The sequence below is a fragment of the Piliocolobus tephrosceles genome, chromosome 6 (genome assembly GCF_002776525.5).
Source record: "Piliocolobus tephrosceles isolate RC106 chromosome 6, ASM277652v3, whole genome shotgun sequence".
Lineage (NCBI taxonomy): Eukaryota > Metazoa > Chordata > Mammalia > Primates > Cercopithecidae > Piliocolobus > Piliocolobus tephrosceles.
In genome coordinates this window covers 125,805,360-125,827,184 of record NC_045439.1, presented here as the reverse complement: position 1 = coordinate 125,827,184, position 21,825 = coordinate 125,805,360, and the positions used below count along the sequence as shown (strand labels likewise).

The following is a 21,825-nucleotide window of genomic DNA, read 5'->3' as shown; positions in this document are numbered from 1 at the left end:
ACTGTGGGCCTCTCCCTCCTTTGGCCTGTGCCCCCATCATCTTCCCCACACAACACTCCTGCCGCGTGGCCCTAGGGGGCCCGTCAGGCCTCTCAGGCTCCTGTGCTGTGCATGTCTATGTGGGAACTTCTGCCTCAGAAGGAAACCAAGAGCTTCTCAGGGGCAGCCTGTGGTGTCTCAGCCGGGAAATGCTAGACCAGGCCTACAAAATTACCTGAGAAAGAATATTGTTAAGAAGGTTTAGGCATCCCAGGGATGGGAGAGGAGAAAGGAGAAAGTCCCGGGCAAAAAAAAAAAAAAAAGGGCTGAACGATTTACAGTCCTTCCTCCCACACTCCTCAAACTCTTTCATGGATGGCCATTCTACATTTTTCCCTTGACCAATGGGTCAGAACCATTTTTCCAACTGTCCTCCCATGGTCTCTCCACTTTGGCTACTGAAGCTTCTTAACTCTCTTTCAAACCAGATGCACTTTCCCTAAGAATCCCTAAGCCTTGTGGAGTTGCTCCCAAGTCTCCTTTCCTTACCTGGCTATTCAGCTGCCTCGCCTTCCCCTATATGTGTTCCCCAGGAGTTCTGGAACCGCCATTTCCTCAATGGAAATCATACGTACAAAAGCAGTTTACAATGCACAGTGTGAGAATAAAATACTATCAAGAATAAAGCCTTCTCTTTTCTCTCCCCACAATGTCTGTCCTTCTCTCAGGCTATTTCTTATGCCTTCCTCTCCCCATACACTGTTGCTCCCTCTTCACCCAGCAGGTTTGGTTTGGTGTGGGGTGGGAACCACAGCTATGTGCTGCACAGTGGGCAGTGTCAGGATGCAGGCAGGCATCTCAGCCCGAGGCCTTGGCAGAGTTCCCAGGCAAAGCCATCGGCCCAGGCCAGGACAGTAGGCATGGATAAGGTGGGAGAGTGCATAAGTACGGTGACTGTAGCCCCCCAGCACCAGTAGCTCCTCCTGCAGCACAGCACCTGCAGCTCCCACATGGGGGGAGGGTAGGGGTGCCAGGTGAGTCCAGCTATCAGTCCTTAGTTCATAGGCCTCAAAGCTTAGCAGGTCCCCAGTCTCACCCAGCCCACCTGCCACATACACCCGCCCACCCAATGCAGCCATGACATGGCCAGCCCGAGGTACCCCCATAGGGCTCAGAAATGTCCCTGGCTTCTCAAGTTTGGGGTCATAGTGCAGGAATGAGGCCAGGTATTGGCCAGTCCCACCACAGCCACCGCTCACATACAATTGGCCCTCCAAAATCGCAGCTGCGTGGGCAAAACACGGTGCTGGAAGTGCAGGTGCTGGCCTAAGGGAGAACAGGACACAAGATAAGGCAACTAGCATCTTCAACTCTCCTTCTAGTCCAAGTCTCCTAATCTCTCCCAGATGCCCCCTTGCCTGCTCACCTCCAGATGTCGAGCTCAGGGTTGTAGGCCTCCACAGAGTCCAGGGCAACACCATTGTGTCTTCCACCCAGGGCATAAAGTTGTCCATCCAGTGCCACCAAGGGGAAAAGGCTTCGAGCCTGGGACAAAGGAGCCATCTCCTCCCAGTCCTCTTGACTGGGCTCCCACCTGGACACAGTAGAAGAAGAGAGTGGAAGAGTGACTCTGGGCGTCTGTGGTCGGCTAGGCCAGCAATTTCTCTCCCTGCCCACCTTAGGGCCTGCCACACCCTACCCACTCTTGAAGCTTGTACCTGAGAGTTGATGCCAGGGTGTTGGAGTGACTGTAGAAATCTTGTCCCCCACACACATAGAGTTCACTTCCTGCCAGGCTCGCAGCCCCATGCCGGAAGCGTCCTGGGGCAGGCAGGGCAGGCAACTGCCCCCACTCAACAGTTCGTACCAGTCCCACGCCACAGCGGAAGGCCCGGGCCCACCACACTGCTTGGGATGGTTGTCTTAGGGCCATGTCTGGTCTGAGCCCATCCCCGCCAATCACTACGAGTGCCCGGTCAGGCTCCCTCCGTCTCTCTTGGCCTGGAACATCAGCCTCTACCATCAGCTGGTGCAACAGATCCGGGGTCAGGGGTGGAGGTAGCCCGGCTGCCCGCACCCTCCGCAACTCCCTGGTGGACATGCGGCCAAAGCGGACGCATTGCAGCAGGGCCTTGGCCTCTGACTCCTGGGTCTCAGGGTTGGCAGCTAGCCAACACCGTGCAGCCACAAAGGCCTCAAACTCCTCCTGCACATGGAGCTCATCACTATCCAGGAGCTCAGCCAAGCAGGCAGCTGGTAAAGAAGGGAAAGCAGGACACAAGGCTACAGCAGGCAGGTGGGTGAGGAGGTAGTGACGGGCTTTGCTCCAGAGCCTCTCCAACCCAGGGGCTTCAGCCATGGGGAACAGGGCCAGGCAACGGGCAGGGCTGAGGCCCCGTGCCAAGCCTTTCTGACACAAATCCAGGCAGGAAGAGCTCTGGTACTGCAGAGCAGCCTGGGCAGCTCTCAGTAGTCCTGGCCACCTTGCCCGCACAACTCCAGAGTAAGCAAAAGAGACGAGGAGTCGCAGGTCCTGGGTGGAGATGGTCCGCAGAGATACCTCTGTGCCCTGGGATTCCCTCATTCCGCTCAGGAGCATGGCCCCAAAGAACTCACTGCCGCAGGCCAGGGCGGCTCGGTGCACTGTAGGAGGGGAGGAGAAATAGAGAAGGACTCAAAGTGTTGCAAGACCGATAGGCACTACCCCAACTTGGTACCTCCAACTTTGGCTCTCCAAGCCACCCACTGCTACAGGCCAAACTGTGGTGTGCATCAGAATACCATGGGGTAGTTGTTAAAATGTGGGTTTCAGTGGCTCACTCCCAGAGATTCTGATTCAACAGTTCTGGATGGAGACCCTAGAAATTTGTATTTTAACACTTCAAGTAACCATATGTGATTCTCATGTTAGTGGTCTGAAGACACTTTGATAAACATTGCTTTAGTCTTTTTGGTCAGATCAGTTAGAAAAAGAGACTTGATGAATCAGGTTGAGAAGAAAGCATTTGCTAAGAAGGGCACAAAATAAATGGAAAAGACCAACATACAACTTATATAGGTCTGTCTGTATTGTGCACAAAATAAAATTCTTTACAATTTCAAGAGCCAAAACTGTAAGCCATTCTGTTAGATTTTGCTGGGAAAGTGGCACCACTCGGGAATGGCCGTAGTCCAACCTCATCGGATTGCTGTCTCCTCTTGCCTAAGATTTAGTGTTTAATGTTTTCCACGTGTTCCAGCTTTTCTCTGCATAACCCTCTCCTGTTCTTGGTATAATTTATAGAATCATGAGATCTGAAACTTGAAACCTTCAAAATAATCTAATTCAATTATTCCCTTTAAAATAAGGAAACTAGTTGGGTGTGGTGTCACATGCCTGTAATCCCAGCACTTTGGGAGGCTGAGGTGGGTGCATTACTTGAGGTCAGGAGTCAAGGCCAGCCTGGCCAACATGGTGAAACTCCATCTCTACCAAAAATACAAACATTAGCTGGGCATGATGGCAGGTGCCTGTAATCCCAGCTACTTGGAGGCTGAGGCAGGAGAATCCCTTGAACCTGGGAGGCGAGGGTTGCAATGAGCTGAGACTGCACCACTGCACTCCAGCCTGTGTGACAGAGCGAGACTCCATCTCTAAATAAATAAATAAATAAAATATGGAAACTGAGTTGAGTCCTAGAGAAAGCATGTGATTTATTTTTCATTTCCATGCAGTGGCTGTCTGGGCAGATCATCTCCATTCACTGTCACTGTTGTCAGGCTACAATAAGCATGCTTGTGTACCAATACCTTGGTTATCTGCATGGTCCTCACAACAATGAAACTGTCCTATTAACCTATGCTGTTAAACAATTAGACCTCATACTCAGCATCACCTATGGATTATTCTGGCCAAAATATTTAACTTGAATCTGTTCAACTCTTTAGATCTAAAGTCAAGTTTATAGGAAGTTGAAAGGCTAAAGGAACAATTTAGACATAACCATGAGGGGAAAAACCATACAAATCAAGAAAATGGAGCATTTTATAAAATAACAAATCTTTTTTTTTTTCCTTAAGATAGGGTCTGACTCTGTCACCCTGCCTGGAGTGCAGTGGTGCAATCTCGGCACACTGCAACCTCCACCCGCCAGGTTCAAGTGATTCTCGTGCCTCAGCCTCCGAATTAGCTGGGACTACAGGCACACACTACCATGCCTGCCTAATTTTTGTATTTTTAGTAGAGACAGCGTTTTGCCATGTTGGATAGGCTAATCTTGAACTCCTGGCCTCAAGTGATCTGCCTGCCTCGGCCTCCCAAAGTGTTGGGGTTATAGGCATGAGCTACCGCGCCCGACCCAGGATAACCAATCTTACACGTTATTGTCTTTACCAATCAATATATAAAGTAATAAAAAAAAAAGGGAGGGAGGACTGTACTAGATTAAAGGAAGCTTAAGAGACATGCAACTGAGAATAGCATAGTCCTTGATTAATTCCTGGGTTGAACAAACTCAATTTAAAAAATGTTTTTTGGACAATTGGGAAAATATAAATGTGGACTAGGTGATATTAAGAAATTACTGGCCAGGCGCATTGGCTCATGCCTGTAAACCCAGCACTTTGGGAGGCTGAGGCAGGTGGATCACATGAGGTCAGGAGTTTGAGACCAGACCAGCCAACATGGTGAAATCCCGTCTCTACTAAAAATACAAAAATTAGCTGGGTGTGGTGGTGCATGCCTGTAACCCCAGTTACTCGGGAGGCTGAGGCAGGAGAATCACTTGAATCTGGGAGGTAGAGGTTGCAGTGAGCCAAGATCATGCCATTGTATACCAGCCTGGGCAACAGAGCAAGACTCCATCTCAAAAAAAAAGGAAAGAAATTACTACTAATTTTGTCGTGCAAGATAAAGGTATTATGGTGATGAGAAAATGTCCCTTTATTTTTTTCTTTCACACCTAGTCCCACAGAATTGTCCTATTTTAAAAAGATACATACCCAAATACTTATGAGTAAAATGTCATAAATTTTCTTTAAACTTCAGCAAAAAATAAAATTAACAGATGAAATAAATGTAGTAAAATATTAATTGTTAAATCTGGGTGATGGGTGTTTGAATGTTCATCTTAATATTCATTGCTTTGTAAAATGCTTCATAACAAAAAGGTGGGGGGTAATGCTGCTAGAAGTCCTTTTAGGCAGGTCACAGAGGACCAAGCTGTTTAAGAACTCCATGCTGCTTTGACCAACTGAGGCATGCGTGCCACTCCCAAAGCGTAGGTGTTGTTCATATGACTTTCCACTGTCTTTTAAGCAGTAGGTAGTGGCCTGGTGCTTCCCAACTAGTAAACATCAATGACAGATCTCAAATATACATTGTCTGAGAAAATCTGCATTCCTCAAAACAAGGTAAACCATCTCAGCTCCCATATCATCAATCAACCTATAGTTCAGAGTCAACCCTGAAAGGGCTCACAACCACTTGTATTCACCTCTTACTCCCCACTATTCCCCAGGATTTTAAGTGACAGATTCCCAACCATTAAGTAGGAATATTTCCTAGGGAAATAGAAGCAGTGATACGAGTATGTTTAAATTCAAAAGCCTAGTGAGAATTTTATGATTAAGAAAAATTTAAATCCCCTCTCCATCTAGTGCTATCATAAATGAAAATAAAGACTTTTGGAGTAGTTTTCCTTTTAGGAGTCCCAGAAGCACTTTAGTTCCCAGTCACTCCTCTAGTGGACAGTAGCTATATGACTTTGGATTCTGATTTCTTCATCAGCAAAGTGTAAGAGCCCAACTAGATAATCTCTAAACTAATCCCTTGTAATTTTAAACTTTCACATGGTCCACATGGCCTAGTGGAAGCAGACTGGACTAGTGATGTAGGCTTGTATCCTGGTTGTCCCAAATCAACATCTCTGAATTTAATGTTCCTTATCTGCACCATAGATAATGATATGGACCTTACCAGCTTTCAGTGAAAATTAAAAAGAGATGTCATGTGTAAAAATTTCAGCTACCCAGTGCCTCACTAAATGTTAGTAGACTCTGAATAATACTCAACTTATGCAACCCTATTTAGCTTTCCTGGTGATGGGCAGAGTTAACTTCAAAGTGCCATGACCAGTCCGGGTGCAGTGGCTCATGCATGTAATCCCAGCTGAGACAGGTGGATCACTTGAGGTCAGGAGTTCGAGACAAGCCTGGCCAACCTGGTGAAACTCTGTCTCTACTTAAAAATCCAAAAAAACAAAATTAGCCAGGCATGGTAGCAGGTGCCTGTAATCCCAGCTACTAGGAAGGCTGAGGCAGGAGAATGGCTTGAACCCAGGAGCTGTAGGTTGCGTTGAGCCAAGATTGTGCCACTGCACTGCAGCCTGGGTGACAGAGTGAGATGCTGTCTCAGGAAAAGAAAAAAAAAAGTGCCATGGCCTGGTAACCTTCAACAGTACCAGAGCTTGCTCATTAGCTGCGGGCCCATAAGTCAGCCATGGTGTCAAGCACACCAAGGTGAAAGGCCACATTGAGTTTTCCACCATGTTCCCCTGGCTTTCCTGTGTCCTGAATGGAAGATGCCAAGAAAGGCCTTTGGTTAATTTCTGTTTGAGTCAATCCGCTTTCTGCTTGTTCTGCTGCCATGTATTGTACCCTTAGCTCTAGCCAGCTGGCTGGAGCTTCCTTGTTACTGAACACAGGAAAAGTCAGACAGAGGGTCAGTTTAAATCTGTCAGTGCGCCTAGAAAACAACTCGACTGCGCATGCCCGGCTCTCAGTGGGGCAGGAGAGGCACCAAAGGCCACCCCAGGGAAATTCTGACAGCAGCAGGGATCACGACCATCATGGTGGGGATCAAACCACCTGCTGCTTGCACACACCATTCCGGTAGCATATGCACCTGCAGTAATTTAATGCCCCACAGGCCCTCACCCCGCAGCTGGCAGCCGCCTGCCTCCAGCTTCAAGTCACACCCGACGCCCTCTCGGTAGAGGAGCTCGATTCCGCGCAGGTTCTCCCTCAGCTCCTCTGCCTGGCTGGGCTTCTTTACATATTCCCCGGCATTTCCAGCCCTCTTGCATGTCCGCTGGGCAGCAGCCTTCACCCGGGGCGCTCCCAGCGCCTCGGCTGCGGCCAGCACATCTCCCTGAGGGGCGGGGCCCAGCACCCCCTCATAGGCAAAGGTCAGCACGGCCTCCCAGCCCCCTGGGGACACCTCGAGGCTGAATGGGGGCCGCGGACCTCCGCCGCCCAGCAGCCTGTCTCGGAAGAGGCTGCTGATGGCGGCCAGGATCACCCGATGCACCCCATATACCCGCCCCGCGACTGACACCTCTTCGTCCAGCAACAGTCTCTGCTCCCGCAGCCGCTGGGCCTCGGCGAAAAACTGGCTCGGATGCTCCTCGCTGCGCAGCCACTCCGGCTCTGCCGCATCTTCATCTTCTTCCTCTTCTACTTCTTCCTCTAGGGACAAGGCTGGAAAGGGAAGGTTCCCTGGGACCAGGGGCCTGGAGCCAGGCTCTTCCTGAGGAAAGGAAGGCAAACTGGGGTCCTCGTCGGGGGAAGGAGGCCAGGAGGGGGTTCTCTGGGCGTGCACAGGGAGTCCAAGGCAGTCCTTCTGGACGGGATGAGAGACACTCTCCAGCTCAGGGGGATAATGGGGGGTGTCCAAGACGCTCATGCCGAGGTTTGCTGGATAGCTGCGGGTGAGCAGAGGCAAGACAGCCTGGCGTCAGAGCTGGACCCAAAGAGGCCAGAGCAACGATCTCTCCAGCCAGTCGAAATGTCAGTCTCTCCCCTGCTCCAACACCCTCCTCCTGCCCTAAGCCACATCCCAACACTGGAGTATCTGGGATATACAGCAAAACTATAGGGTACACACGGTGCAGTGAAACATGCAAGAAGCCGTGTAAAGATCCAGTAACCGGGACCACACCCCTCCCCTATTGCCCCCATCCTTTTAGTCACCCTCAGGAGACACCAACCTTCTGCTTGCCCTCTCACTTGAGCGCCTGCTGTGCTTGGGGCTGCGTGGCAGCGGGAACTTGCCCACATGGCATCCCACTCAGCCAGTGGCCCCATGGGGCTAATTATAGCCGGTCCTGGCTGGCTAGGCACTTGGCACCTGGTGTCCTAACTCTGACACCCAATCCCCTGGGCTCCCTCCCAGACTGACATCCCCACCCTTCCACCTGTAGGTCATAGGGGGTGCTGATCTAGGCAAATTAGAAAACCAAGGAGAATGAGGGGGTCCGGTGGAATGAGCCCAAGGCCAGAAGGGTTGTACCACTAGAGTGGGCTGGAAGGGTCAGGCAAACAGTCTGGACCAGGCTTTGGCTGTTGACTTTTCTGTGCATGATAAAGCTGGGACTCCGCCGGGCATGGTGGTTCTTGACTGTAATCCTAGCACTTTGGGAGGCCAAGGTGGGTGAGTCGCTTGAACCCAGGAGTTTGAAACCAGCCTGGGTAACATGATAAAACCCCAGATTTTTTATCTCTACCAAAAAATACAAAAATTAGCTGGATACAGTGTCTCATGACTGTAGTCATAGCACTGTGCGAGGCCAAGGGAGATGGATCACTTGAGGCTAGCAGTTTGAGACCAATCTGGGCAACATGGTGAAACCTCATCTTTACAAAAAAATATAAAAATTAGCCAGGCATGGTGGGACACAACTTTAGTCCCAGCTTCTTAGGAGGCTGAGGTGGGAGGATCACTTGAGCCCAGGAGGCAGAGGTTGCAGTGAGCCGAGGTCGCACCACTGCACTTCAGCTTGGGTGACAAAGCAAAACCCTGTCTCAAAAAACAAAAAAGCTGGGACCCAGGAGTGAACACAGCCCAGTTTTACCCACGGAGGGCAGAAGAGTGGGGAAAGTGAAGGGCCAGGGGGCAGGGCTACGGACCTAGGTGGCTCACCCCAGCACAGCACTTCCTATCTGTCCAGAGGTGGGGTCCAGGGTGAGAGCCTGAAATCCAATCCTGTGTCTTTGGAAAAGTCTGCGGAATTCTAACTCTTGTCTTGGTGCTGGGATCAGAACCAGACGGTGGAAGGTGTGCTTGATCTGCATGCTGTGAGGACCAGAGTCCTGGACTGGATGGGCTATGGACATGCAGGTATTCCATTTGAGCCAGACGGTGACAGCCACTCCTTCTCCTTCCAAGACAACACTTCCTTTCTCATCCTGAGGCCAAGAGCTTAACTAAAGCCCCTAAAAGCTGTGCAATCACTTTGTGCCGCAGTTTTGAATGTCATCTTGCGGAAAGGATTTAGGGAAAGGTGCAGTGACACACTTCCTCTCCCTTCTCTTCGGGAGGCAGGACAGGCCAAGGGCTTCTACTTCCTGGCCTATAAAATGTCTGGTCCAGGCTGGATAGGTTGACTCCACAGGCAGACTTAATAACGGAAGGAGGCACAATTGTTCCTTGTGATTCAGATGAAAGGGCTCATGTGGAGGGCAGGGCAGGGTGGGAAAGTGGGCTGACCTGCATAGCACCCCCTCCTACTTTCAGAGCTGTCTCCATTTCCCCATTTGTGGCCTGGGTACCTCGGCAACTCCGAGTAGCTAGCATTCCCTGGGTGAGCCTAGCCAGCAGGTGCACTCCCCAAAATGGTTCTAGTGAGAGGCAGTTTATGGTTATCCTGGTCAGCAAATGGGGAGATAGTGTCCAGGCTCTGCACCCTCTTTCCCAGTTTAGACATTTCTAATGCCTCTCATGGTCTCCCCAGAGCAAGACAATGTGGCCAGCATCTTGACCCCCAACCAGGAGCTGGAGGAACTGCAATCCGGTGGAGACATACCCCAAGCCAGCCTCTGCTCACCACCTGCTTACAAGGACAAGGACACTGGACCCTGCTACGAGTTCTATGCCAACTCTGTAGTCCTGGGATGGCTCCATACAGCTTGGTAAGACCCAGGCCCCACAGTGAACTCCTGAAGGTAGGACAAAATCTGCATGTGGGCTACCACCACCCTTCATGTAGCTCTGGGACTGCCCTCCAGGTCCATTAGCTGTCCTCCTGGTTGCAGACATGCTGGCTAGTGAGCGGTCTTGGCATCTCAGTTATGTATGTGCTGTCTCAGCCATGAAATAGCGCCACGTCCACCTCAAGAGGAACCCCACACCCAGCCACACTCCCAAGATGATCTGGAGAATTCTGGAGCCAAAACCAGAAAGGCCCCAGTGCACTTCAGCTGGGTCACAGGAGTCATGGTAATGGATTGGCGCTCATGGTTCCCTAAGTCTGGGGATCTAGGCAGGCGAGAACTTTTTGCTCCAGGGGAGTTTTTGGGAAGTACCTCTGAAGAAAGGGGCAAGGGGTGGGGTTCACACTGGAGACTGTGACCCCTCCCTTACCACCCTCCTCCCTGGATTTACTGTATGCTCAACATCTGGGGTATCATTCTCTACCTGCAGCTGCCTTGGATCGCTGCTCAGGCTGGCACAGGTATGGGCTCAGAGCTCTCCTGGGCAGTAGGAAGGGATGTACATGTATGAACAAATTCCCATCCTCACCCCAAGGCTCACATGGCTCATCATCCTGTTCTTGGCCTTAGTCATACCGTCACTGGGTTGTCTACCTCAGCCCTCTCCAGTAACGGCAAAGTCAAGGCTGGTGAGTCTGTAGTGACTCCCGCTCCTCCCTTCATGTTTCCCCATCCCTCATATCTGTTAATGAATTGTATGGTGTTCTCCAATGATCACATTTAGTCATTTCCTCACTCCCCCAACTGCTGCTATACAAACACTTTCATTTCCCCTTTTGGTACTGTTGGTACCTAGATAGCCCTACTGCTTTGGGATGGGGTTTTCTTCCCATGAAACAATGGGTATCGTCAATCTCATTTCCAGGCTCCTGTATGATTCAAGATGCTTCAGAAAATAGGACTGACATGGGTGTGCAGAATGGGAGCTGCCTGGGCGCAAAGTGCCAGTATAGCTGGGATTTCAGCAGTTGTCGAGAGCAAGGGTTTTGCCTCTATGGGGTCTCTAATCACTACGAGGTGGGTGAACCAGAGCGGAAATGTAGAGAGAGAAACCTTGTCCATTGCCTGGCATAGCATAGATGTTTATTAATTTGAATAGGGCAAAACATTCAAAGATACAGATCAATTTTAATAAGTCTGGGAAAACTAGGTGAAAATATGGGTGGAATGCATTACTTTGGAAATGCATTGATTTTTGCCTCTGTCTGCCCTTTACTTCAGGCCATGAACGTGGTGTCTGCCTTTAGCCCTCTGACATCTGCTGAAATCTTGAGTGCCACTCTGTTCTGTGCCCTTTCCTGCTTTGTTTCAGCCCCTAATACCTTCTAGGCTAGTTGAGATCTTAGCAAGAGGCTTGCAAGAGAAAGGAGAGAATGTTAGTAGACATGGTCATCCCACGTGTATAATTTTTGAGGAGGAGGGGCAAAAGAGGGCTCAGTTCTCAGCAACCAGGAGTTAGATGGTAACTTTGGGAGATGGAGATGACTGTAGCTGGCTAGCGTTTAAAGAGATAATCCAAGCCCACATAGCAAAATTCAAAGTGTGCCTTTAAATCAAGGGAAAGTATGGGAAAGGTGTCTTTTTTTTTTTTTTTTTTTGAGACAGATTCTTACTCTGTCACACAGGTTGGAGTGCAATGGCATGGTCTAGGTTCACTGCAACCTCCGCCTCCCAGGTTCAAGCGATTCTTCTGCCTCAGCCTCCCAAGTACAGGCACATGCCATCACACCCGGCTAATTTTTGTATTTTTAGTAGAGATGGGGTTTCACTATGTCGGCCAGGCTGGTCTTGAACTCCTGACCTCGTGATCTGCCTGCCTTAGCCTCCTAAAGTGCTAGGATTACAGGCGTGAGCCCCCGTGCCCGGCCTGGTGTCACCCTTTTATCTACCTCCCCACTCTCAGTTTTTCCATTCCCTCATTCCCAGGGATCTTACACACCCTACTCCCCCTACTCCTATGCTTTCTGCCTCTGACCCCTAAACTCCCTTGACTTCTGTCTATGCTCACCACTCTGCTGCCTCTTTACAGGAAGAGAGGGCTCTCATTCTCCCACTTCCTGGGACCCTCCCCTGTTGAACACCATGACCTCTTGCAGCAGCTGTGCCAGGATAAACCACACCGAGTCACTGGCTTTTGGGAAAGGCCATGGCAAGAACCATGTGGGGCTATCTGCTCACCTTCCTCATTGCTGTAGGTTTCATCCTTAACGGTGAGTACTCCCCACCCCACCCTCCACACCAGGCTCTATTAATCACCATTCCTTTCATGCCCTTCCCAGCCCTACCTCTGGCTTCTAGGACCTGATCTTAAAACCTCTTTTCTATCTCTGTTTTCCTGAAAGTGGATGAAAATGTCTCCTAACCTTGCAGTAGTAGGGGTGGTATGTGTGGGGGCGGGGGGGGGGGGGGTGGAGTGAGGAGTAAGAAGGGAATAGAGAGAATGGAGAAAGTAATAAAACAATGTCCTGGACTTCTAGACCTGGATCTTATGTCATTAGTGTGGAGACTCACTCCTGACCTTTCATTTCCCCCAAAGCTGAGCTGAATATCATTGCCAGCTTCCTCCTCTGCTTCCTCATCAACTTTGGCTGTTTCTGTGCCTCCTTTACCTGGTTGCCTGGTTAGTGTGGGCAGGTGTTGACGTAAGGTCCAGGTCTGGAAAGACCCAGGGAGTTGGGAGAACGTCCTTGGGATACATGAGTGGGTGGTGGTCCCCTGCAGGCTGGCGCCCTTCCTTCTGCAGGTAAAGTCCCTGGGTCTCTCTCCTGGGCTCTCTGCTCTGCCTGCTCATCATGTTCCTCCTCACATGGCAGGCAACACTGATTACTGTGATGCTTACCCTTCTGCTGTTACATGACCTACAAAACCTGGTGAGTGAGTAGGCGGGTGGGTAGGGAGTCAGGAAGTGAGTTACCACAGGAGACTGACCCCCACAAGAAGCCCAGAACTACGAAGAGTAAAATCTGTTTCGTCTTCTACCTGACGATTGATACGCCACCCCTAATCATTCTGCACCACCCCTTCCTCTGCACAGTTGTGAACTGGGGCTCTTCAGTCCAGGCAGGCACCTACCACATGGCACTGTCCTACTCAGTGAGCCTCACCAACGTGCAAGATCACATTAAGAACTTATAGTAAGGAAGTCTCTAGATGAGAGATTGAAAATGGTGGCCTACGGATGGAATCTTGCCCGGAAATGAGTTTTCTGATTGCACAGTATTTACAATTTTTAAAATAAACTGCCAACATTTAAGATCCAGGCATCTGCTAATCCTGGGTCTCCAACCCACATGACACGGTTGGCTGGGGCTGAGTAGCTCCTGTCCCATGGGATAAGTCTGGTGCTCTCCAGTTTGCCACAGTTCCCACTTGGTCCACTCCATTCTTTAATACTACATGACTGGTTCTTGCAGACTTTTGGCTTTTTTGGGAAAGGCCATGGCAAGAACCATGAACCTCTGCAGGGCTATCTGCTCTGCAGGGCTATCTGCTCAGACACAGAAGGAAACTAGCTTCCTGAAATCTGGGAGGGGTAGTGGAGAAAAAGGAAGTCTTCTTGTCACCCCTCACCCAACATACCATATCCCCTTCTTTCCTTTTTGCTTCTCCTTTCAGGTCTCATGTTTGAACCAACTGAAGTCTAATGTGCTGGTCTTGGGATATAAGCAACATTGGCAGAAAGGGCCTATATCTACCATGGAGTACTATATAGGCATTCTACTGTGAATGTGAGATAGAGAAGAGTAAGATGGGCATAGAAATGGTCAGGAACTAGAAAGAAGAGGAAATATAATTGTGGTGAAAGCCTTGTTCCCAACAGCTGCCCAGCAGTGCCTGTGTCCCCAGGAAAGAGACCCCCACCCCTTCATCTCTTCCTCCTTTATCTCCTTTTCTCTCCTCTCCATAAAGTGATGCCTTTGACTACAACTATGGCATAGGCCTCGTAAGGATGCCAGGAGGGTTAAGCCTGGCTACTCAACACCAAGCTCAAGGTGAGTGAAAAGAGGTGGGCCTAAGAGAAGGATGTGGTGTGGGAGGTATAGAAATTGGCTCTCAAAGACAGTCTGGGAGGCAAATGAACTCATCTAGAGTTAGCAAGACCTAAGACTGAATAGAATTGCATACCAGGATGTGAGAGAAATGAATTTTACTTAAGGTTTAGTTTTCCTGAAATTTTTAGGGTGGGGGAAAGCTTTAAAGGTACCTTCTAAATTCAGGTGGGAGAAATTTGGATCAAAAGATACAACACAGCAGGGTGAGCTGGAGTGTGGTCAGGAAGGGCTATGGCCCAATTCTAGAGAAGGGTTTCTGGTACTACCCCAATTCTAATAATATTACACATCTTACCAGTTTACAATGGGCATACTTAGCAAAAAGATAACATTATGTTATACCCCCCCTTTACCCAGTAAACCCACCATATTTGGATGTCATAGGGATAGATACTTAGCAGGAAGGAGATCAATCCTAAAACATGTCCTATTTTAGGAAAAACAGAGTTGTAGAGTGGGTTAGAGAAGCAGGCACCAAGGAAAATAAAAAGGGAATGTGGTTGTCAATGTGGAGAGAAGCCACATGACATTTTTCTAGGATAGCAATAATTCTCTTAGGGAAGGAGAGGTATCATACTGAATTACGAGCAATTGCTCAGCTGGATAAGGATAAGGAGTTTGTCTCATTCTTTTCTTCTCTTTTCTCAGACAGCATCCTTACTCCAGCAGCCTCAATGTTCCAGTCCAAGCAGGGCCGGAGGGCAGTGGACGTGTACTAGCTTGGTGATGATGAAGGTAGGGACTCCATGGCTCCCCAGGAAGTCCCAAGTTCTCCAAGTTCCAGGGAGAATAGGAAAGGGAAGATAGTGACATATAAACCAGAAAGGACTAGAAAATGAACTCTGCATTTACCAAGGACCCAATACTCTCCTCCCACCTCAGAGGACAACTGTGGTGTTCAAAGGCCAACAGAAAAGTCAGTGTTGCTGGAGCAGAGCAAACAAGGAATTGAGTAGCAGATGAAAGTGGTAAGCAGGGAAGGGCAGAGTGGATCATAGACGGTCTCACAGGCCTTTAAAAAGACTCTGTTTTTTCTTTTGAATTAAGAAAACACTGAGGGTTTTGAGCAGAAGAGTAACATGATCTGGCTTCCATGCTAACACTATTCACTCTGGCTGCTATGTGGAGAATTGACTAAGTTGGCAATGGTAAAAGGAGAAAGACCAGCTACAATAATCTTGAAGACACATAATTCTGGCTTGCTCTACAGTGGCAGCAGTGAAGTGAGGAGAAATGGAATTCTGGATATATTTTGAAGGTAGAACCAAGACGATTTGATTAATTGGAGAAGAAAGAAAACTGACACAGATACTTTGACATGAACAACTAGAAGAATGGAGTTGTCGTTAACAGAAACAAGAAAGACTACAGGACTAAGCTGGGAAAAGAATAAGTGCAATTTTGAATACGTTAAATTTGAGATCCCTATTAAGCATCCAAGTGGAGGTGCCAATGGGCAGCTAGGTATTTAGGACAGAAGTCCAGGTTGGAACTATAACTGGGAGTAACCCCCATCAAAATGATTTTAATGTATACAACCAGATGAAGTCACTGCAGGTGTAGGTGTAAAGAGGGCAGTCTGAGGACTAAATTCTGTGGAGATGAGGAGAAACTAGCAAAGGAGATTAAGAAAGGTCAGTCAGGCTGGGTGCGGTGGCTCAAGCCTGTAATCCCAGCACTTTGGGAGGCGGAGACGGGCGGATCACGAGGTCAGGAGATCGAGACCATCCTGGCAAACATGGTGAAACCCCGTCTCTACTAAAAAAAATACAAAAACCCAGCCAGGCAAGGTGGCGGGCGCTTGTAGTCCCATCTACTTGGGAGGCTGAGGCAGAATGGTGTAAACCCGGGAGGCGGAGCTTGTAGTGAGCTGAGATCCAGCCACTGCACTCCAGCCTGGGAGACAGAGCGAGACTCCATCTCAAAAAAAAAAGAAAAGAAAAAAAAAGGGGGGAGGGCAGTCAGTAAGCTAGGAAGCAGACCACAGAATGCATCCTAAAGCCAAGTAAGGAAACTTTTCAAAGAGGGAGTGCCAAATGCTGCCGACAGCTTCTGGGGATGAAGGATACACCATTAGATTTAGCTATGTGCAAGTCATTAGTGACTGTGATAAGAATAGTTTTGGTGGAGATTTAATAGGGAACTGGTGGAGAGAAATCGAAGACAAGTCTTTCTAAGTTTTGCTGTAATGTGGAACAAAAAAATGGGAAGCAGCTGGAAGGGCAAATGGGGCCAAGTGGGCATTATTTGTAAAATGAGGAAAACAGTGGCATATTTGTGTGCTAATGGCAAGATTCAGGAGAGAAGGAAATACTGACTCTCTGGGAAAAGAAGGAGAATTATCCCTTTTTTTGAGAGAGTCTCGCTCTGTTACCCAGGCTGGCATGCAGTGGCACAACCTTGGCTCACTGCAACCTCCGCCTCCTGGGTTCAAGTGATCCTCGTGCCCAGGTAGTTGGGATCACAGGAATGCGACACCATGCCAGCTGACTTTTTGTATTTTTAGTAGAGGGGTTTCACCATGCTGGTCAGGCTGGTCTTGAACTCCTGGCCTCAAGTAATCCACCTGCCTTGGCCTCCCAGTGCTGGGATTACAGGCGTGAGCCACTGCACCCAGCCCTGACTTCTAATCAGTAAAATACCCTCCTATCCACAGTGACAATCCAGTGTCCTCTGAGAAGCAAAATCAGCTCTGGTTGAGAACCACTGGTTTATGGTAACAGGAAGGCAGAGTACATGGGTACAGATGCTGGAAGGTGTTTAGTTTCAGGGGCAGAAGCCTGTAAATGTAAACCGATTGCTTCTATTTTCTTACTGAAATAGGAACTAAGGTAAGAGTCAGAACAGGAGGAGATCTTAAGAGATTTGAGGGGTCAGAAGGTATGAAACAGTCACCAGAGAAGAGGGCAAGTGAAAGGCCTAGAGAGATGGACTATTTCTGGGTGGCATAAAGGACCCCCATTTTAGTGTCATGGTCATAAGTTTAAAGTAAGAGCAGTCAGTATGGCTACTTTTCACTAGCCCTTTCAGCTGCATGGGTCTAAAGTAGGCGATGAGTTGAATATGACAAAAGCAAAAAAAAAGGAAGGGAAATGAGGCAGATTATGCGAATTTAGCTGAAGTATGAACAATGGACCATAGGTCCTGGTGAAGGGATGAACTGTTGGATTTATCATATTAAAGAAAATGAACTGGAAAGACAGGAGGTGGTGGTAGTAGAGAGTGGGATGTCTGAAACTGAGATGTGGAGGATCTGCAGCTCTAGAACATGACCAAGGAAATAAGTGGCTGTTAGTATGATCTACCTGAATATTGAAATCATCAAGATTTATGACAAGAGTGGTGTTCATGTGGTAGTTTGTTTCAAAGCAGAAGGGTACTAGGGATGAGGGACAACGGTCTGGAAACGGTATGAGGAAAAATGAGGACACGTGCACCACCCCCAGGCCCAGTGGTACAATGGGTGTGGAAGGGAAAACACCACCTCAGGAGAAGCAGAGTCCTCATAAGAAACCAAGTCTGAAGAGCATAAATGTGAAGGAACATTCAGAGAAGAGGTTGAGGATACAGAGAATTTGACAAATGACTGGCCATCATTTCCAGAGGGTACAGTAGAAGAGCTTCTAGAGTTGGAAAACGTAGATAGATGGAGACAAAACAGAGTGGAGATATGTGGTTAAGTGTAAAATATGAGATGACTCAGTAGTTTAGGACTAATTGTGATGACTGATACCAACATCAATAAGATAAAGGGTATGAGATTCGTTCTGTTGTTTGTGATAGGGAGAGATGTGCATCTGCGGGCATTCCTCAAGCCTGCCAATGGATATGCATGTAGGAGAAAGCATATGGAGTAGATGCAGTTTTACTCTAGAGTTACAAATTAGACCAATCTCTAGACTGCTTGTTTGTTTTTAAGAGACAAGGTTTTGTTCTGTTCACCCAGGCTAGAGATAAGTGACTCAATCATAGCTCACTGCGACCTCAAACTCCTGGGCTCAAGCTATCTTCCCGCCTCAGCCTCCCTCGGAGCTGGGACTACACATGTGCACCACCATGCCCAGATAATTTTTAAAATTTTCAAATAGGCGGTGTCTTGCTACGTTGCCCAGGCTGGGCTCAAACTCCTGGGCTCAAGGGATCCTCCTGACTTGGCCTCCCAAAGCACTGGGATAATAGGTGTGAGCCACTGCACCTAGCCTCCAGGCTGTTTTGAGAGAAGTCTTGAGTACCTACTTCAAAGAATTTAAATGAGAGGATGAAAGTAAAGAAGTTAGCAAAGGATCTGATACTAAACTAATAGTTATGATAACACTATTGTTGCCAGGCACAATGGCATGCTTACTCGGGAGGCTGAGGCGGTAAGACAGCTTGAGCCCAGTTTGAGACCAGCCTGGGCAACACAGCAAGACTCCGTTTCTTAAAAAAAAAAAAAGATACCTCATTCTTCGTTCCGCAGCAGCAGCCTCCAACAAGAATTTATCCAGCACCAAATCTATATTGGTCCTGAACAACACAATTCAATCACCAACATACAAAACCAAAAAACCAAAAATATTTTATTGCTGAGTCATCTTGGGGTTCCATAAAGGACCCCAAGCCTTGCTTGGAATCTATAGCTTTGCTAGGACTCCCGTGACATCAGGATAGAGATTGAGGCACAGGGTCCTTTGGGTTCCAATTAAGGAACTATCTACTGTGATTCTGTTAATCTTATTAGTCCCTCCAGGTCACTTCTACTTCATCTGTCCGATACCTGTGGAAAAACAGAAGAAACATGGTGGAGAGCTAGCCCTTAACATCTTCCATTCTTCTCTGCCCTCATGTTCCTGGACTCTCTTCCCTGCTGTTTTGTCTACATCCCAAAAATCTACCCTCACCAAGCGCTGAATCACTCACCTCTGTGTAACCCCAGAATCACTGAGTGGGGTCCTGTGTCCAGCCTGAAACATCTCCCAGCCAGCCTGGGCTATCATGGCTCCATTGTCAATACAGAATCTGGGATGCAAGAGATATGAAAATTGGGATCTAAGGGTGGAAAATCCCTATAACAGGGAGCAGTAAAAAAGAAACCAAAGGGAAAGTGTGTTTACCTCTCATCTGTAGCAAAAAGCCGGGCTCCACGTTCCTGGCACATTGTCGCCATCATCTCCTGTAGCCTCACATTACCTACAAAGAGGTAGGGAACAGGATTAGCTTAGTTTTAGCTATCTCTTCATGGTCCAGCAGAACACGTCATGTGCACTTACTTAGAATAATGATGTACGGGACCAGGGGCAAGGATTGGGAAGCTTACTCCAAACCCTTAATGATTCAGAGTGTCAGAAGGAAGACACACAGTGGTAAGAACAGGAAAGAGAAACACTGTTCAATAATACATACACCCCACTCCTCCCACAATGAGGGCCTCCTGGGAGCCACAATGTGCCATGGCTCGCTCTGTGATCTCTACCAGCATTGCAAACACAGTTTCCTGTCGGGGACACATAAGGAGAAAATATTAGAGGGGCGCCCCAGATTAGTTCTGCTCTACAATATAAAACCTCCTCCAGTCCCAACTTTCTGGCCCAGCTTTTTACTGCATTACCTGCAGGGAGAAACACAGATCCTCAGGAGTACACTCGCCTGTGGCCAGCATCCGATGGGCTACATCCTACAATTAAAGGGAAAAACAAATGAATCAGCAAATCATGGTTTTGGGATTACATAAGAACAAAAATTAATGCATTCGGAGGGTGACCATGTTTCACCACAATTCAAGTTACCAGCACACACTGTACCACATTCCCTTCACTGGCATCATGGTATCAAATGAACAGCATTCATTTCAGATGCAATAATTAACTTTTTGAATGCTTATCCTGACATGTCTCACCCCTTATTTATCCTGCTTAATTTTTCACCTGTACTCATCATCTGACACTTCATTTATTTTCCTCTTTCTTTTATCTCCCCCGCCCTCCCATTTAGAATCTAAGCTCCATATAGGCAGGGATTTTTGTTTTGCTCCATACTGCATCTCTACTACCTAGAACAGTACCTGGCACACAGAGATATTCAATGAATACCTTACAAATGAATTTACTCAGCACATGATATGGACCAGGAATGTGCTATATGAACATACTGAGCTATGTGAAATACAACAGTAAGTAAAACAGATATGCCTCATTTCAAAAGCATGAAGGTGCCCCTGTCTCATCACCTCTCTCACACTCACCTCAATGAAGGACAGGATCCCTGAGAATGAGACGTCCATCCCCTTTACAGTGTACGGCAGCTCAACTAGCTTCTTGCCTCTATGTGGGAATGAGTACACAAGGCACTAAGCCTACAGTCAACCGGCTTCTGACCCTCCAAAGCCCCTCCCAAATTCTGTTAATATATACCGTATATGGGGAAATCCCTGAAGCCCCAGCAGCCAGCCTGCTTCCACCTCATGTCCCCTTACCGCTTTGCCATCTGTTCAATGTTGTATCCTGGACTTGGGTCATTAGAAATCTAGCAGAAGAAAAAAATAAGGAAGGAGGGAATGGAAGAGGATGAAATCAGATATGCAGGAAGCATAAGAAGATTATTTACTATTTCCTCCCTCCACCTCCATGGCTTCCCAAAAGTTCACCCACATTTTATGTTCTCTGCAGCCCCATTGGCTTACCTTCAGCACTCGAGCAAAACGATCCAGACAATTACCCACTGCAATATCGATGGTTTCCCCAAAGATACGGTAACGATGTTCCGAGTATGCAATCACCTAAGGGTGATGAGGATGTCCATGAAACCCCAAGTCTGTAAACAGGATTACTTGGCTTTGGGAGAAAAACATAGCAGAGGATCAACATGACCACCAGAGCTTCCAATAAGAAGCGGAAGAAAGGTGTTTCCCAAATGGTGAATGGGTAATGTTTTTACAGCTCTGATTTGAAAAGAAATCTGTATACCCTGAGGATTCCAGGAATAGAGTCCTAATCTACAAGACAGTCTAGGTCCAAGCAGAAATAAATTATCATTTCAAATACATTTGTTTTCCGGCTTAGAAGTTCCTAATATATTCCTTAAATGCAGTCTTGACAGTAGGGAACAGGCTTTTCTGCTGGGAGGCAGAGAACATGAATCCTTCTAAATTATGACATAGTGACAGTGGTATTTGTTTTTTTGAGACAGGGTCTTGCTCTGTCTCCCAGGCTGGAGTGGAGTGGTGTGATCAGAGCTCACTGTAGCCTCGACCTCCTAGGCTCAAAGGATCCTCCCACCTCAGCTTCCTGAGTAGCTGGCCTACTATGTGTGGCTAATTTTTATATTTTTGTAGAGATCGGGTCTCACTATATTGCCCAGCCTGGTCTCAAACCCCTGGCCTCAAGCAATCTACCTGCCTCGGCCTCTCAAAGTGCTGGGCTTATAGGTGTGAATCATTGTATCCAGCTGGGCAGTGGTATTTAGAACCAAGAAGCAGAGTTGAAGAACTCAAAAATCTCATATGGAGGCAGACTAATGGCCCAGTCAAGTCAGCAATAGCAATCCACTTAAGACCATTTTTCTGGCCAGGCGCGGTGGCTCACGCCTGTAATCCCAGCACTTTGGGAGGCCGAGGCGGGCAGATCACAAGGTCAGGAGATGGAGACCATCCTGGCTAACACGGTGAAACCTCATCTCTACTAAAAATACAAAAAAAATTAGCTGGGCGTGCTGGCGGGCGCCTGTAGTCCCAGCTACTCGGGAGGCTGAGGCAGGAGAATGGCACGAACCCGGGAGGCGGAGCTTTCTGTGAGCCGAGATCGTGCCATTCTCCTGCCTCAGCCTCCCGAGAAGCTGGGACTACAGGCGC

General features: G+C 48.2%; 2 protein-coding genes across 2 annotated transcripts in view; both read right to left on the bottom strand.

The window, feature by feature from the left end:
• Positions 1 to 332: 332 nt before the first annotated feature.
• On the bottom strand, positions 333 to 7,653 carry KLHL33 (kelch like family member 33). Its single transcript, XM_023186680.1, has 4 exons — positions 6,895 to 7,653; positions 1,698 to 2,622; positions 1,406 to 1,573; positions 333 to 1,305 (listed from the first exon to the last, which is right to left on the bottom strand). Exons 1-4 carry the CDS (start codon positions 7,640 to 7,642, stop codon positions 753 to 755), a joined length of 2,394 nt encoding a protein of 797 aa, XP_023042448.1. The 5' UTR covers positions 7,643 to 7,653; the 3' UTR covers positions 333 to 752.
• Positions 7,654 to 18,533: 10,880 nt separating this feature from the next.
• OSGEP (O-sialoglycoprotein endopeptidase) overlaps positions 18,534 to 21,825 on the bottom strand; it is an 8,852-nt gene continuing 5,560 nt past the window's right edge. Inside the window, exons 4-11 of the mRNA XM_026449175.1 lie at positions 20,659 to 20,754; positions 20,452 to 20,501; positions 20,221 to 20,299; positions 19,588 to 19,653; positions 19,383 to 19,473; positions 19,094 to 19,169; positions 18,900 to 18,998; positions 18,534 to 18,756 (exon numbers count right to left, since the gene is read on the bottom strand). Coding sequence (XP_026304960.1) covers positions 18,717 to 18,756; positions 18,900 to 18,998; positions 19,094 to 19,169; positions 19,383 to 19,473; positions 19,588 to 19,653; positions 20,221 to 20,299; positions 20,452 to 20,501; positions 20,659 to 20,754 — 597 coding nt within the window. The 3' untranslated portion in view covers positions 18,534 to 18,716. The remainder of the gene's footprint in view (positions 18,757 to 18,899; positions 18,999 to 19,093; positions 19,170 to 19,382; positions 19,474 to 19,587; positions 19,654 to 20,220; positions 20,300 to 20,451; positions 20,502 to 20,658; positions 20,755 to 21,825) is intronic.